Source organism: Petaurus breviceps, unplaced genomic scaffold (assembly GCF_028583685.1).
Source record: "Petaurus breviceps papuanus isolate PSGF00001 unplaced genomic scaffold, PetGlider_PUasm1.0 178, whole genome shotgun sequence".
Classification (NCBI taxonomy): Eukaryota; Metazoa; Chordata; class Mammalia; order Diprotodontia; family Petauridae; genus Petaurus; species Petaurus breviceps.
Genome location: NW_027185777.1, coordinates 6663547 through 6682303, shown reverse-complemented (window position 1 = coordinate 6682303; position 18757 = coordinate 6663547). Strand labels below are relative to the sequence as shown.

The 18757-nt window shown below is 39.3% G+C and overlaps 1 protein-coding gene across 1 annotated transcript in view; it reads left to right on the top strand.

Moving 5' to 3' along the window:
- FAM171A1 (family with sequence similarity 171 member A1) overlaps positions 1-4929 on the top strand; it is a 197054-nt gene extending 192125 nt beyond the window's left edge. Inside the window, exons 7-8 of the mRNA XM_069086249.1 lie at positions 1064-1178; positions 1952-4929. Of these exons, the coding sequence (XP_068942350.1) occupies positions 1064-1178; positions 1952-3659 (1823 nt within the window). The 3' untranslated portion in view covers positions 3660-4929. The remainder of the gene's footprint in view (positions 1-1063; positions 1179-1951) is intronic.
- Positions 4930-18757: the final 13828 nt, after the last annotated feature.

Sequence of the window (18757 nt, the reverse complement as noted above, 5' to 3'; positions counted from 1 at the left end):
CCTGTACTGAAAATATCATTGGATAACTTGAGGCAACTGGTGGCATAGTGAATGGAGCATTTGGGTATGGAGTCAGGAAGACCTGAGTTCAAATCCTGCCTCAGACATTTACGAACTGTGTGACCCTGGGCAAGCTACTTAACCTTTGTCTGTTTCAGTTTCTTCAACTGAAAAATGGGAGTAATAAGATTGTTTGAGGATGATAATATTTGTAAAGTGCTTTATGAACCTTAAAGCCCTTATAAATGCTACGTGTATATATTTTTTTCTTTCAAAATAAGAAGCAGTAATCTGTACCTTTCATATGCCTTTTGAGATTTGGCACATACAACACAATAAATAATTTTTTTTAAAACCTTAATCAGTTTTTTCACATATTTGGACTAGGTAATTTATTTTCAGGAGAGAAAGGGAGGGGTATTATCCCAGAGCTCAAGTGAGATATAGGGCACCTTTGGCATTCTTCAAACCTTAAAACCCTCTATAGGCATAAACTGCTATTGTTGTTATTATGATTATGTATTGCTGTTATTGTAATAGTGTTTGTGAAGCACAGGGCACTGCAGGTCATAGATGCTTCTTAAATGTTTGGTGAGTTGACCTTAGTTGGATATAAAGGAAGGTGAGAGGTTAAACCAAAGTAATCTTGTAACTTTTCCCCATTGATAAAAGCTCCTCATTTTGAAACTTTTCTCTTAACTTTTCAATATTCTGTTCCCATATGTTCAGTTTCTTTCACTGAAAACCAAACTGTGGCCCTAGACCTGATTGCGCTGGCATTTAAGTAATGCTCTCTCCCAAGGACTTGTTACAGGGGTAGGGGTAGGCGGGTGGGAACAGGGTATTTAGGGGAGAAAGAAGGAACTACAAATGTCCCAGTGAAAGTCATCTTTTTCCACTAAGCAGTAGGTAGGACTAGGGATTCTGCCAGCTCATCTGAAGAGTTCTCTCATCTGACTCATGGCTCAGGAGAGGCAGAAGCCGCAGAGATCTCCTCCAATTGTCTCCCTTTCTGTTAAATAGTTCTCGTCTATTTCTAAAATGCCGTTTTCTGACCTTCCAGGTCCTGTTGTAACACAAGACATAACTACGTATCACACGGTATTTCTTTTGGCCATTTTAGGAGGAATGGCCTTCATACTTTTGATTTTGCTGTGTCTTCTTTTGTATTATTGCAGGTAAAGTTCTATCACTTTGGCATTTTTAATTGAATGTTTCTTATGTAAGAATGTTTTATTTTACTAGATAATAAAAGTCTAATTACACACACACACACACACACAGGATAACATGGAGAGAACAGGGCAGGTTAGAAAGGAAGGCAGTGGGGAAGGATTCTAGAAACTCATCCTTACAACCACAATCAAAAAAGAAAAGAAAAGCAAGAAACAGGGCAGGAGACACCATGTGGAACCCTACAAAGAAAGGAATGTTCAAATAAGATCTAGGCTTGGGGGGATAGGGAAGGGGAGGGAGCAGACATCATTAGACAGTTTTGATACGGACCAATGGACTGAAAAGGATAAAGTACCCCTGATCCAAAAAATGATCAGCCACATATCTTAAGAACAAATCAAGAAAATTGTTTCGGTGTTTTGTGTATATATATATCATAATGTGTCATATATAAGCATCAAATGTAATATATGTATTATATATATATATGCATGTATCATGTATATATGCCCAAAAAAATCCTTATCCTTAATTCCATAGTGACTAGATGTTGTATTTATTTATGAATACCTGATGACCTCTTCATAGTATGTACTCTGAAGTAAATTAAATTGTCCATGAGGAGGGGAATAGGAAAGAGTCCCTAATTTTTGTGCATATCGTTTGCTAATTTTGTTCCTTTTTATAGAGAGAATTAAGATTTCCATCACAATTTGAAACTACTCATGGTGGAAACCATTTAATTTTTGGTTTGGGATTTTATTTTTTATTACAGGAGGAAATGTTTAAAACCTCGTCAGCACCATAGAAAACTTCAGCTTTCTACAGCCCTAGACAGTTCCAAAAAAGATCAGTCAACGTCCATGTCCCACATAAATTTACTGTTTTCCCGAAGAGAATCGGAATTTCCTGGCACCCTGTCAGTCGCCAGCCATGGGCGCCCAGATCCATCGGGCACAAAGGAACTGATTGGTGGTGTTCATATGGAGATGATGTCTTCTAGTGGTGAAGCAGATTTGCACACCCCAATGCTCAAACTTTCATACAGCACCTCACAAGAATTTAGCTCCAGAGAGGAACTTCTTTCCCACAAAGAGGAGGATAAAAGCAGAATATCCTTTGATAATCTGACACCCAGTGGAACCTTAGGAAAGGACTACCATAAATCTGTGGAGGTTTTTCCTTTAAAATCAAGAAAATCTGTAGAAAGAGAAGGCTATGAATCCCCCCACAAGGATGATTACAGGAGGAGTTATAATGCTATGTTGTCTCAGCCTTTATTTGAAAAGCAAGACAGAGAAATCCAAGCCTCTATTAATCACATTTCTGCAGGAAGCAAACTCACTATTCAGGAACCAATGTACCCTACATCTTCATCCCCTGAAAAAGAGCAGCTGCTGGACCGCCGGCCAACGGAATGTATGATGTCCCGGTCGGTGGATCATCTCGAAAGGCCGACCTCTTTTCCTCGGCCAGGCCAGTTGATTTGCTGTAGTTCCGTTGACCAGGTCAATGATAGCGTTTATAGGAAAGTCTTGCCTGCCTTGGTCATCCCTGCTCATTATATGAAATTGCCAGGGGACCATTCCTATGTGAGCCAGCCACTGGTTGTCCCAGCAGACCAGCAGCTTGAAATAGAGAGACTTCAGGCAGAGTTTTCCAACCCTCGTGCCCAGCTCTTCCCACATCCCTCCACCCAGATGCAATCCCAGCAGCTGTCTTCACAAGCAATATCGCAACAGCACTTACAGGATGCAGGCTCCCGTGAGTGGAGCCCACAGAATGCTTCCATGTCAGAATCTCTGTCCATCCCCGCATCCCTTAATGATGCAGCTTTGGCTCAAATGAATAGTGAGGTACAGCTTCTAACTGAGAAGGCTCTCATGGAACTAGGGGGTGGGAAGCCGCTTCCCCATCCTCGGGCATGGTTTGTGTCTCTGGATGGAAGATCCAATGCTCATGTTAGACATTCATACATTGATCTCCAAAGAGCTGGAAGGAACGGGAGTAACGATGCCAGTTTAGATTCTGGTGTTGATATGAACGAACCAAAATCTGCCCGAAAGGGGAGAGGAGACCACTTATCCCTGCAGCAGGGGCACCCACCAGTGCAGGAGCACCAGCAGAGAGAACAGAGTGTCCCAGACAGCACAGCCTACACACAGCTAGTATACCTGGATGATGTGGACCAAAGCGGCAGCGAGTGTGGAACCACGGTATGTACCCCCGAGGACAGTGCCCTGCGTTGCCTGTTGGACGGGGCTGGTCGGAGGAGTGGTGCCCAGCTGCCCAGCCTTCAGGAGGAAACAATAAAGCGAACTGTGGAAGCCCCACCCGAGTCATTAGCCAGTCCAGAACATGAAAGATCTGCCCATGAGGAAGACGAAGATGATGACGATGATGAAGACGACCAAGGAGAAGACAAGAAAAGCCCGTGGCAAAAGCGAGAAGAAAGACCACTGATGGCTTTTAATATAAAGTGAGCTGTTGCAGATCCACCTTTCTGTGGAGTATAAAATTGCCAAATATTCTTTCTATGGAAGCGCTTACTTGTTTGTGGAAAAGACAAAAAAACACAATGGCAAATGTGGACAGTGGACTTGGGTTGCATTACTGTTTGCTGTGTAAATGTTAGAAAGGAATTAAAGTTATTACTCAGAAGAAAAAGAAAACTGATTTTAATGGATGTCTCCAGTGAGATGGATAAAAGTAGATTTTGAATGTTATTCCACATACTTGATACTTATGTTCATCACCAAGGACATTGAGGGGAAAACAAACATATTATTAGGTATAATGACCTCACTTCTCTCTCAGAATATGGGAATAGTTGGGATTTTTTTTTTGCATTTCTTGAATCGATTTTATTATGACAATGCTACTGTAAAGCATTTATTAAAAATTCTTTTTTGGCACTTAGTGTCCGAGGTATGCGTTATCTCCAAGGAAGGCTATGCATTGCTGCTGTTTAGTAAAATTTTGCTTAGATTATGCTTTGGGGTTTGTTTTTTTATGTTTATTTGTTTTGTTGTGGGTTTTTTTTTTTTACATAACTTGGTTGTAAACATTTTATGCCTTTGTTTTAACGTTTCATTTTTAAGTGATTGATTTTAATGTCTCCCTTCAGGAACTCTTGTGAGTTGCATCTCTAAATATTAAAGCCTTTTTATGAAACCAAACTGAATTTGGTGTCAGCTAAGAGTCCTTCGATTCTGGTCCCATGAATTCCAAGTGCCTTTTTTACAGTGACAATAGATGGCCCCTTTTTTTGCTAACTTCTTTAATTGTACTGTCTGGATTTTTATAAATTGATGAAATTATATGCTCTTTTTTTTTCTTCTTTAAACTGCATGCTGCCAAGTGGCCATTTGTGCTGAGCGTCTCTCCTTTCAGTACAGTGTATTCTCTAGTTATCACGTGTAATGTGGATTCTGTTTAGCTAAGATAGACAATAAGACATTTTAAAGACACATTTTCCTACCTTTCCTGTTGGCTGGGTGGCCAAGATTATGGTTTCATTGACTTTGTATAGATGGTTACTTAACTCTGCAATCCTGTGGGCTGAGCTTGCTTCACATAGAGTATGAACTGAGCAAGTGGACTGAATGTGTTTAAAAGTATATATTAAAAAAAAACCGTATGTACTTACTCTCCAAAAGTGCCAGAATGACTCTTCTGTGCATTCTCTTTAAAGAGCTGCTTGGTTATCCAAAAATGATCATTCAAAAATAAACTCTGGAAAAAAAAAACCAACCAACCTATGTTGTGGTTATTTTAATTCATTGGGAGCCTTAAGATTTTCCAAACTGTATGATTTTCATTTTTTTTTTGTAGTGGAAATTAGGCATACTATTTTTCACCTCTAGCAAAATGTCTTTATTGGCTCACAGGATGATGGCAGTTTTAGAATTGAGTGAACTTTCAAGTATGCCTGGTTGAACTCCGTTTTCATTTTATGTAGGAGGGTAATGAAACCTAGAGAGGGACACTTTCCTGAAGTCACACAGCCTGTATAGGAACTGGGGTCATGGTACCAAAAAGGTTCACAACTAGAAGGGAACATAAAGACTGTCAAACCAACTTGCCCATTTTATAGACTTTGCCCAAATATACTTGGGATCATAGATTGAGACCTAGGGGGCACTTCAGAGGACTTCTGATCTAGTTCCTTTTACAAATAAGGAAACTTAAGGAGTACAACCCAAATTTCCCGACTTCTAGTACAGCATTTTTGTACTATACCACATTACCTTTTGTTCCTGTTCAGTCGTTTTCAGTTGTATCCAACTCTTCATGACCCTGTTAGGAGTTTTCTTGACAAACATGTGGGAGTGGTTTGTCATTTCCTCCTCCAGCTCATTTTACAGATGAGGAAACTGGGGCAAATAGGGTGAATGACTTGCTTAGGGTCACACAGCTAGTGTTCAAGGACAGATGTGAACTCACAAAAATGAGTTTTCCTGACTTCAAGCTAGCAACTCTATCCACTGTAGCACCTAGCTTTTTATAAAGACAATTTAAATATGTATAGATTTCTGAGCCTTTATTCCAGGAAACTTAATATTTCTTTTCCTTAAAAGTAAAACTTTCGGGGCGGTCAGGTAGCACAGCGAGTAAGAGCACCAGCTCCAGTGTCGGGATGACCTAGGGATCAAATCCGGGCTCACACACTTAGCACCCACCCAGAAACACCTGGCCGTGTAACCTTGAGCAAGTTACTTAATCCCGATTGCTTTAAAAAAAAAAAAAAGTAAAACTTTCATTCAATTTCTTTAAGAGCGCAGCTCTCGTATAGCTTATTGGTTCTCTAATCAACTGATATGTTACCTATATAAGGCTAGTTTCATTTTGCCATATGGCACAAAAGGAGAGACACAGTATCAGTGCCTAACAACATAACATTTTATGTTTGTGGTTTGGTGTTGGAACACATTGTCACTACTCCAAGGATGATCACATTGAAATGAGCAGGACGATCCCAGATTTGTGAAGCTGCTCACTAAATCATTAATGGAGATGTTAGTACATAGAACAGATTGCTTGGCCAAAATAAATTCAGCTTGCTATGTTTACTGTAACAGCTAATTTACAGAATCTTTATTGCATGAGTCCCACAGTAGCAGGCAGAATTATGATCAAGCTTAACTGAATTTTATTATTTTCTTTTTTAAATGTCATGGTTAATGTTGTGCTTTTAAAGGGAAAACTATTGGGAGCATCCATCATTGTGTTGACCAACTAAGTGGATATGAGCCCACAGTGAGCCTAGCAAGTCACATGTTATTTGAAAGTGGGCATTCTTACTTAGAGATGACAGATAAATCCCTTATGAACCTGACTAGGTCCAAAAGCTACCACAATCACTGCCATGAGTTTAATTTTCCACAAAAAAATAATCATAGGTTAATAGATTTGGAGCTGTATGCTTAGAAATGTAGCATCTCTTTGATCCAACACCTTCATTAATAGAAGATATCGCTGAGACCTGAAGAGGTTAAGGGATTTGCCCAAGACAGAAATGGGATTTGAATGTGATTCCAAGTTCAATGGGGTTTAATTTCCCCATCTTTCTCATTCTTTCCACTACACTATGCTCTGTCCTCATCATTTTTTACAGGAGAGGAAACTGCAGTCCAGAGGAGAATTAAGTGATTTGGCCCACAGAGAGAATAAATGATAGGGCCAGAGAGTGGATGTAGGTCCTCGGACTCTAGAATGAGAGTTCTTGTCTCTAAGCCATCAGCAAAGAGTAGATAATGCTTGATGTGAGGAGTGCTTAACCTGTTTGCGTCCTGGATCCCTTTGGGAATCTGACAAAATCCATGGACAAAATCCAGAATAATGTTTCTAAATACAGAAGATAAAATACATGGGATTACAAAGAGAACCAGTTCTATTGAAATATAATTATCAATTTTTTAAAATAATAAATATAATGATATAATTCTTTATAATTATCAAAGCACAAATGAGTATCAGTCAGCTGGGAAACTTTGGGGACAGTGAGGGTGGAAGCCAGGAAAGGTCTGAAACATAGGGCAACAGTAAGGGGCTTTGGGGCTTCTGAGAATAGCCCCTAGATATTATGTGCTGCCTAGCAGATAGAGCCAGAAGCAAACTTTGCCTGTCTCCAGTTTCATCTCTGCAGGGCCAGCCATCCAGGATGCTCAAGCTTCTTGTTTTTCTTCCATCAGTCCCAGCATTAGGTTGGAAGATAAAGGAGACAGCTCATGTAAGGAGAGCCCTGAAGTGAGAAGGTAAAAGTCACCCTCTTCCTTTATAGCTTGGCCTCTTTAAGTATTTGGCCAAGATCAGACTATTTAGAAACATATTGTCTACAGAAATAAATCTGACGCTGAAGTCATCAGGTTTATGCCACCTAGTGGTGAATTTTCATCCATTCTCAAAGGAGATTGTCTCTCCGTCTTTGCCCTTAAAGAAGGGAAACAGCGAAGGGGGAAATTCTAGCAGGGGGAAATTGTTTATTTCTTCAAACAGCACAATGAATTTTATATGGGCAGACCTAGATGGAGGGAGCCAGAGAGCAGAGTGAACACAATCATTGATGCCACACACCTGAATTGCAGGGGGCCATTTCACAAACTCTCTTACAATAGGATCATAGATTGACAACTGGAAAGGCATCAGAACCAGCCTCCTCAGTTCACAGATGATGGAACTGAGCTTCAGGTTAAGTGACTTGTTCAAGGTCACAAGAAGAAATGATGAGAGAAGAAATGATAAATGATTGAGGAAAGATTCTGTACCCATGTCCCACGACTCCAAATGGAGTTGCTTTTTATCCCAAAGACCCTAAGAAGCCTCACTGGTTGCCAAGAGCACATTAAGCCAGATCTTAATTGGCAATGAGCTCAGGGTTCTCAGCTTGATCCCAAGCTCATCTAGTCCAACACCTTTATTTTACAGATGTAAAATAAACTGAGGTCCATGAAAGTTCAGTGACTTTCCCAAAGATACTTGGATGTACACACTGACACAAAAGCCCATCTCTTTACACCAGCATTCACCTAGGTTTGCTGTATTTGGTTGAAACTCTATAGCACCATCATCTCAGAGGAATCAAAATTAAAAGTAACCCACAGAACAATGGACAGATACAAGGAGAACAGACCATCCTTACTAGTAGTGGGCGCTAAAACAGTAAAAAGTGAGCTGTGATCTATACAGGAGGAAAAAGCATCCATGTCAGAGAATTTTTATGTGCCCATCATTATGTGTAATATACTGTGGTAGGCCAGGAAAAAGAGGATGGCAGGGAGAAGCAAAGATGAATAAAACATAGCTCTTACTCTCATATAGCATAACAATTAAAGCTGCTAAGTATTCTCAGCTTATCTCAATACCTTGCATTTATATGCTGCTGGATTCTCATATTATTTTCAGTTTGTAAACAGTGTTAATTATAATATTGTAATATTAATATAAAGCATAATAATTATAAGGTTTAAATAATATAATAGATATATTAATATTGAGGTGTTAATTATTAATACTGAACTTTGTTATTCATTTATCATATAATTAATATTGTTTATTATTAATGTTATTTATTAGTAATACATGTAATTGCTTCAGCAAGAAGAAAGAATATCGAGTATTGGAAAGAGGACCAGCCACAAAGTCAATAAAAGAGTTTATCAGTCAGCAAGCATTTATTAAAAACTTACCATGTTTTAGGCACTGAAGGTTCAAGTTTTACTACTTTGGGTATATATTGACTGGGGCCATTGACAAGTTTTTAATTTCTAAATGCCCACAGTAAACCTGTAAGTTATAAGGAATTTGCCAGTCTACCTCAGTAAAAGAAACTCGGCAGCAAACATCACAACGGTGATTGAAAAAGAGTAATTAAATGTTCTGTCCTAATGACTGGGAAGGTATACTAAGGTGAGAGAGAGGGTACAACTTCATTCAAAAACTACAGTTCCCACCTTATTAAAGCTATAAATAGATAAAGCATCCATGAAAATAAGTGTAGGCCTGTGAGCCCAGAACCAAAAAAAAAATTGATCTAATGAAAATCAGGCAGCAGGCATAATGAGGAATTACACAGAACTTCCCACCCCTCTCCATATTTTGTTAATTTTTGTAGAAAGCAATTTTAAAATGAGGCCAATTAATAGATGCCATGTTTTCTGTATGCCAGTGTTCATGGACTCAGTCTAGTAGGGTAAATCTCAAAAGGTTTTGAAATTTTGTTCTCTTTTTTTAAAGAATTTAACTTTTTCCCCCAATATCTTATAGCCACATTTTAAAATAAAAGTAAATTGAAATAAATTTTGTTTTGAGAGTTTTCATGATCTTTCTTGATCTCTAGACCAATCTTAAAGTGGAAATCATAAGTATAGTACTTTGAAGAACAACAGAAAGATGCAATGAACAACTAGAGAAATACAATGAAAACCTTTCAGGCCAAGTGAAATTTTGTCAAGTTAGATCCTTGGGAGATATTTACAAGACTCTGGATAGAAACACAGAAATGCTAAAATACATACCAAAATTTTTTTCCTAATGTACATTTAAACTTTTGAAATTTTAAGTTGCATATTTAAATAACCAAGAATTTGGGCCATTTCATGTATGTTAGTATGGGTACATTCAGTAGTTTGGGCAGAGATCATGGAATCATAGAATTTTAGAGAGTATGCAGTCCAATCCAGCCCATTTTTACAGATGGGAAGCTGAAGGCATAGAAAGGTTAATTGTCTTTGCTCTGTTAATTAGCTCTAGTTTATCCAGTATATAGTTTATTTGTATATAGTTGTTTGAATGTTGTGTTCCCTATTAGACTGAGAGCTCCTTGGAAGCAAGAACTATCATTTGCCTTTCTTTGTAATAACTCCAAACCCTAGCACTCAGCACAGTGCCTGGCACATAGTAAGACCTTCATAAATATTTATTGACTGGTGGCCCTAGATGTGGCAGAACCAGGACTGGCTTCTAAGTCTCCCAAGTACCAGTCTTTTTCAACCATATTGGACTATACCACATCAATTGATTGTTACAATCACCTCATTTCCCACCTCCCCCAGAGTGCCTTGTACAGTGCTCTCTGTCTACATAGTAGATATTCCTGATACATCTCCCCACTTTCTAAAAAAGTATTTTAAGCATCAGCACAAATTATAAAATTCCTCTTCCTTTTCTCTCTTAGTGTTTGTTGATTTATTGGTAGCTTGATCCTACTCCCTTTTTGCAACTTCAAGGTCTCAGTGACTGGTAAGGAAGCCAGCTGCATTTCAGCTAGAAGAAAAGGTTAAAAACTTTCCATTGTCCTCATTTCCCTTGGTCCTCCTGCTAGTTCATACCAGCCTTGACCACACAACAACCTCTCATCCTCCACGGGAGCGGTGTGGCCGAGGGCGGCCCTTGACTGAAGAAATCAGAAAGTGTCAGCATGACACACAGATGAAAGAGGTATTTGTTTCGCTTTCCTTTATCTGGAAGGTCTCGATACCCATGTCAGGGTCACTGCCTACAAGGCAGGAGCATTAGGAGAGGTGCCTGATTTTCCCTAGCAATAGCTTCATAATTTATTCATCACAGACTACACAGTTAATTGCCTTGTAAAATGTGGCACCTGTCTCTTAATGCCTTAATTAAGCTGCTTCATAAAGAGAAAAGATACCTAAGGAAAGGACCTCAGAAGCCTTTTGGTCCAATGCTCTCATTTTATGGAGGAGGAAACAGAGAGATGTCCCTTGGGTAAGATCAACCAGGCAGAATTTGTTCTTAGGTACTCTACTCCAAAGCCAGATTTCTTTCCACTTATTTGAACCATCTAGCTACCTATGCTGTTCATCAGTTGTTTATCATAGCCTGAGTGATAGGCATTCTTCATCAACCTTGTTTGTTTTTTCAAAATCTGTGGAAATGGAGCAACTAGGTAGTACAGTAGACAAAATCAGAAGGACCTGAGTTCAAATCTTGCCTCAGATGTTTACTAGCAGTGTGACTCTACGCAAGTCATTTAAGCCCCATTACCTTAAAAAAAAAAAAAAGCTGAAAATACTCTAGAAAAACTGCCTAAGGGTCAAGAAAATTTCTACATACTTCTGTTTAGATGTGTGTGTGCACGTATGCACACATAACTTCAGAGGAGCTTTAGAACCTAAAGGGTGATAATGATCAACTAAGTGCTGTGATAAATGCCATAAGTAATATAGTCAAAGGACAAGTTGCTGTTATTGTTGCCTATCCCAGAACAGAATCATTGAAAGCACTGCTGTTGTTCAGTCATGTCCAACTCTTCATGACCCCACTTGAGGTTTTCTTGGCAAAGATACTGGACTGGTTTGCCATTTCCTTCTCCAGATCATTTTACAGATGAGGAAACTAAGGCAAACAGGGTTAAGGGACTTGCCCAGGGCCACACAGTGTCTGAGGCAGGATTTGAACTCAGGAAGATGAGTCTTGATTCCAAGCCCAGTGATCTGCACTATGGCGCCACCTGGCCGTCTTTACTAGAATAGTGATAGCCAAAAAAAAATAAAGTAAAATAGCCACTTGATAAATGCATGTTAAACAAAGGTGCTGTCAAAAGACTATTTGAGATCTATTCCTTGCTTGTGTAGGATGTTTTGCAATCATGCAAAGGCAGGCTTAATCTGTAAGAGGGGGAAAGCATGATTGACCATATGTTCTATGTTTATAGTCTTCCTTTTTTACTAAACTTTCAGGAGGTCAGGGTGAACTTGCCTAGGCCTTTTTTTTTTTTTTTTACCATTTAAGTCACTTATTTAGCAGAAACCTGTGCTAGTTAATGTAGCCGATTACATTTTCTTTCTCAGCTCAAAAATAATCCCATGCTAATGTTTTCCATGTAGAAGCAGACAGGAGAATCACCCCAACCCTAACCATGAGTTACTCTAGGACAGTCCTAGCTGTTTATAGAACTGTTATCTACCAGGTCACCAACATAAAATCCATGTCACTGAGAGAATCTGGCTTGGACACCTGAGCTCTAAAGCCCTTTCCCAGCTCTGATAGCTGATGAATTTCAGGTGTGGGAAGTTTATTTTGTCTTCTACAACTAGAAAAATGGGAAATGATTCAGGTGCCACATGGTTATTTTGTAATGAAAATACTCTGGAACCAAACTATTTTCTATGTGTGAATAGCAAATACATATGTAATGGGTTCATTTCACTCTCAGTTTACTATAGAAAACCCCACAGAACATTGCGTTGTAACCAACGAGGTTGAAAAAGAATAACAAGGAAAAGATAAGGCTGGTTCCAATGTATTTTCTAGAGAAGGAAGAAACCTCAAGGGTGGGCTCTCCCACTAGAACATAATCTTTTTTTAAGCAATCGGGGTTAAGTAACTTGCTTAAGGTTGCACAGCCAGTTATTTCTGGTGTGGTGCTAAGTATCTGAGCCCGGATTCGATCCCAGGTCATCCCGACTCTTGGGCCGGTACTCTTACTCACTGCACCACCTGGCCTCCCCTAGAACATAATCTTCTTAAAGGCAAAGACTATTGTTACTTTTTCTTTGTGTTCTCTAATGCCTAGCATAGCACCTGGTACAGTAGGTCCAATAAATACTTTGATTAATGTAGGGAGTTTGTTCCATTAGTTCAGAATTTCCCCCACATAGAAGAGTTGTCAAAGAAATTAATAATAACAACAAATATAATAATGAATAATGTATCATTATATATTATATTTTATGTATTTTAATATATAAATAGTATGTGCATATAAATATAATAAATAACACCTTCATATAGTTTTCATGGTTTCATACAAGTAATAGATTATTAATAGAAAGCAATAGAAAACAAATATATGTGTGGAACCATCCTGCAAGAACCGTGTCAGGGATGTCAGAGCCCAGAATGAGCTGATACTGATGAGTGAAGCTAAGGACAAATGTAACTCATGTCAACTCTGAATATCTTTATCCTAATCCCATTTCCACTGATGAGTCAGGACTGCAGGGCTTGTCCAGCTCCATCTTCCCCGCACGAGTTCTAGTAGTAACCCTGAGGAATCGTTTGACTCAAACCCTCATGGCTCTGCTTCCTCCTGAGATTATCAGTCAAGAACCATTTAGACAGACAGCCTTGAGTGATTTTTTTAGAAAGGGGTATTTACTAAAGTGGCACAATAAGTATAGTCAGTATAAAACATCTCCCCATAATAGTCTGTGACAGGCTCTCTCATAAGTATATATAGAGTCCAGGGGACCATTTTTGTCTGTGACTTGGATAAAGGCATAGATGCCTTGCTCATCAAATTTGTAGATGAAACAATGGTAAAAAAAAAAAAAAAAAGGTCACTGACGTAACTGGATGGTAGTGCCCAAAAGAATCTTGACAGGCCAAAGCACAGAGCTGAATCAATAAGATGAAATTCAGTAGGAACAAATGTAACCATTTTCTAGATGGTGGCCACCCCTCCCTTCCCCCTAAAGCAAATCAACTGCATAAATAAGATGGAGGAGGTTTGATTGTCAGCAACTATTCTGAAAGGGATCTGGGGGTTTTAATGGACCACAAACTCCATATGAGTCAGCAATGTGATGTGGTTTCCCAAAAAACTGTTTCCTTGATTGTATTAGAAAGGACAGTTTTTAGGAATAGGGAGGTGATAATCCTACTGTATTCTGTCTTAAAAAAAGACCTCTTATAAAATATCATCTTTAGTTCTGGGCACCATAGTTTAAGAGATTAAATCCTGCCTCTGAAACTTACTAGACATATGACCCTGGGCAAGTCACTTGACCTCAGGTTTCTCATCTGGAAAACCAGAGTAGTGATCACATTGACCTCACAGTATTGGTGTGAAGATCAAATGAGATAATACATGTTAGGTACTTTTAAATCCTTAAAATGCAGGTAGGAGAAGAGCATTGATGATGGAGGATGTCCAGATGAGAGCAATCAGGATAGTTCAGGGTCTTGAGTTCATGACATATGAGGATCACACACAGTTAGGAAAAAAGAAGAATTGGGAAGAACATGATAACTGTTCAAATATTTGATGTGGCAGAGGTGGCTTGGTCTGTTTGACCTCAGGGTAGAATTTGTGGAAGTTGCAAAGAGTCCATTTGGGCTTAATGTCAAGACAAATTTCCCAAAAGTGAGCAGTACCAAAATAGAATGGGCTTCCTTGAGAGTTGGTGGGCTTCCACTCTCTGGAGGTGGTCAAGCAGAGGCTAGATGGCCTCATGTCAGGTAAATTATAGTGGGAATTTCTTCATGTTTGGATTAGACTACATGGCCATTAAATTTCCTCCCAACTCTCAAATTCTGTGGTTTGTACCACAGATCACAGACCACATTTTATGTGATCCTCAAGATATGTTAGTGCTGGTAGTGGTGTCATTTTACAGATCAGGAAACTGAGTCTCAAATGAAGGTCAAACCAACAAGAATTTAATAAGAACTTACTGTATGTATTAAGCACTGAAGATACAAATAGAAAGAATGAAACAAATCTTATTCTTAATAATTGAGTTTACATTCTAACATAAAGTAACTTAGCTAGTAAAGAGCAGAGATGGAACTTAAGCCCAGATGCTACTATTCTAAATCCATTGTTGTTGCTACTATAGTTAGTCAGCAAACATTTGCTAAGCACCTACTATGTGCTAGATACATAGTAAGTATTGAGGTTACAAGGAAAGGCAAAAGACAGTCCCTGTCCTCAAGGAGCTCACAATCTAATGGAAGTTTGCATGTTGTGTCAACATACAAACAACTATGTACAAACAAGATGCCTAGAGGATTAATTAGAGATAAACACAAAGCATGAATGGGGTTCAGGAAAGTTTCCTGGAGAAGCTAGGATTTTAGTTGGGGCTCAGAGGAAGCCAGGAAAGCTAGGACGCAGAGAGTGACCTTACCAGACTGCTTCAAGCCCTAGGCTTTTGTGGGTCTGGTCACATCATTATCCTTAGAAGGCTCCCTGCCCTCCTGCAATGCTTCCTGTTAGAATCCTTGTACTCCAAGATTCAACTCAAGTACCGCCTCCTACAGGAAGCCTTTCCTGATCCTTTCTGGTTGTTGTGCATCATGATTACTTAAACCCACAATGTAATTTATACACAAGGACTGTTTCATTTATGCCTTTGTACCTAGCACTGTGCCTGGAACCATAAGTTAGAAGTAATATTTCTCACTAAAGAGATCCTACTTTGGATCAAGAATAGGTTCTAAGAAAATGGGTTTGATTGATGGAAAAAAGGAATTCTTTTTCTCTGCATTGTCTCCTGCTTCCTTGAAAGTAGAAACCCCTCAGAGACCAACCAAAGAAACAACTGAAAAGCCAGTGTGAATCCCAGACTATGGGTCTCTTACTCTTTCTGAAAGAACACAGCACTCCCTGAGTAGCAAAGAAAAGTGACATAGCCCAACATAGAAGTAGCCCAGCCCTGAGAAGTGAAGGTTGGCCCAACAGAAAAGATACCTGTCTAACATCAATGGCACCTTCATCAATGAATTTTTATGCAAAAAACTCTGGAGGCATCCAGATTTGGTAGGCCATTCCTGTAATCCCTGCTGTGAAGGAGGCCAACGCCTGTGGATCTCTTGTGCCTCAGAATTCTAAGCTGTGGTGGACTCAACATATCAGACATTTACATTAACTATGGCATAAGTATGGTGAATCCCTGGAAGTGAAGGACCACTGGGTTGCATAGGGAGGGTCAAGTTAGCCCAGGTCAGAAACAGAGAAAGTCAGTGCCTCCATGCTGATTACACTTATAGGATGGGTTAGATTTAGTCTTGCAAAAAGCTCAGGCTTAGGAAAAAAATTTTTGGAAGAAAAGAAGGGATCTCAAGGCCCACAGTTCTAGAGTTGCAAGTTATCCTGTAAACATATGCTTCCTACACATGTGCCTCACCATTATGGTACTTAAAATTTGAGCCTACTTTCCCTTGTGGACACTGCATTGGTGGGAGAATGTGCATCAGGTTTATGAGTAGAATGCTATATTAAAATCATTCTTATTTTTGCCTTCTAATTACTATATGTTTTGATTAAGAGTTATGGAGCCAGTTGGCTGATTTGTTAAATAGGAAGCACAGTGGTAGGGGCTCAGGAACTAAAGTATACAATTATAGGAAAGTATCCAGCCACCAAAGTTGTCCCTAGAATTCTGGAAGTGTTAGTTGTAGCTATGGGAATCCCCAATCTGCCAGTATAAGCGAAGTTTTGGTGAGTGAGCCAATTTGGGATGGGAGAGGAGTACTCGAATGAGGAAAAATTCTATGCAGAGAAAGTATCCTCTATGATCTTCACAAAAATGAAAGAAACTGCTCAAGTTTATCTTTGGAAAAGCAATATGGTCACAGTATCAGTCTGTTTCAGTAATTCCCAACTTCAGGCCACCAAAGACATTGAAGCAGTTACTGGTTTCACTGATCCAACTGCTGCTAGTTTTGTTTATGAGTCAGATGGAAAGGTTGGTGTAAAAAATATATACATATTTATATATATATATATATATATACACATACACTTGTATGTGCAGTATATATGTAACATATACATATATGTTGCTTTGAAGGGCTGAATCCTGACCTTGATTGTGACACACTGGACCCCTTGGCAAAGGCCCTAGGGGATGCAAAGCTCCTGTGACACAGTCTTAGTATATGATTCCACTTGATATGGGTGATCCAGAAAGTGCTTTCAGCATCATAGAATTATACAAAGAACAGTTTGAGGCTGCTGCCATCCATACCACTGTCTTGACCAGGGATAAACCTAATAATGTTCAAGGTTTGCTGCTATTGCTCCTCTGTCCCTTGATAATGAAACTGTGGCAAAGTTGAGCTGTAATTAAACCCCAAACCACAGTCCTTGCCAGATAGACACTGACTTTCATCAGTTGCTCAGACATCCAGCCTAGTGTTATGCCATTCTGTGGATGTAAAAGCAATGGCAAAGGATCAGTTGGCAATTTTGAGCTTACAGAAATCCCCCTGGCTGCCTGGGATGAACCCCAGCTTGATAGGACTCCAGATTGTTGCAAATAGCATAAAGAACACATCGGATACGGGTAAGAACATGACCAGTAATAAAAGCTGCCTGAGCAAAAAAAAAAAAAACTACGAGTTCAGTGGCCCCAAGAGCTGGGAAACGGAAGCAGCAGATGAAATGAGAATTGGAGAGGCAAGGTGATGTCCAAGAATTCACTTGAGGATTATGCTTTTGACAAAGAGACCATAGTGACAGATGAGAAACGCCAAAGCCAAATTGGTGATGTGAAGAAACGAAAGGTTTTTGACAAATGTAATTAAATAATCTGGTGACTAGATATGAACCATACTAGGAAGGATCCAAGCATTAGCAAAAAGAATTGGAGAAGGCCTGCAACCTCCTCATTACTCAACTATATTAGAGTGTGGGAGGACAACTAGTTGCCATAGTAGATAATAGGGCCTGGAATCACAAAGGCTCATCTTCCTGAGTTCAGATCTGACCTCACACACTAGCTGTGTGACCCTGGGCAAGTCACTTCACCATATTTGTCTCAATCTCCTCATGGGGAAAATAAGCTGTAGATGAAAATGGCAAACTCCTCCAATATCTTTGCCAAGAAAACCCCAAATGAGATCACAAAGAGTCAAAAAGGACTGAACAGCAACAAAAAGACATGCTAGGAAGCATTCCTTGTGGCATTCCAAATCTTCCAGAATGCTTCCACTATTGAAGAGTTCAACTAAATATATTAGGACAAAATGATTAATAAATGAAAAAAACTTTTATTAATAAGCATTTGCTATATGCCAAAAACTATGCTGTGCCCTGGGAAATACAAACAGAAAAACCAAGATGATCTCTGCTTTCAAGATCATTCTAATCAAAGAGAGACAACTCATAAAATATAAGGTCATCTGTAGGATGGATAGGCTAGATGTCCTAAGGTACAAGTGGAGGGTGGGGTAAGGATGGTTGAAAAGGCCCCAGGGGTCCTTAGGTTACATCAGTAGGTCAGATAACAACATTGGAGATCTGGAGGTAGATGAAGTATAGTGGATGGCTTATAAGGCCTGGAAAACCTTAGGATTTAGTAACAGGGCATAATGGTAAGACCTGGTGGTCCTCCTGCTCACCAGAAGGAATAGTGTTGGTGCCTCCCATCTCATCTAAACAATGGGAACAGTCAGGTGGCCCAGAATCACTTGGGGACCGTTTAGAGTTAGGGGAATGGGTGAAGGGAAGGTGAGAGATCTCTACACAACTTGTCAGTAATCGAAGACCCCAAAATTGTAGAAAGAGCTTGTTTGAAAACCACAAATATAAATTTGGAGCATTCTGAATGCTTGAATACTTGCCAGGGAGAGATTTGTGTAAACAAATAAAAAGGCAATTCTGACCCTGAAGAATGAAAATCTATTTTAAATTGTCCCCATTTTTTTTTAAAGTTTATTTGAGGGTAACTTTTATGCTGCTTTCCCTAGGTGTGAAAATAACTAGTTATGACTTTACTGCATTTACTTTGCAGTTAACTACATTTCACATGCTGAGGTTATGTTATTTTCATTGAAGAACCAACAATGAAATATCCAGTAAGCCTGCACCAACACAGTAGGCTTAAGTCAG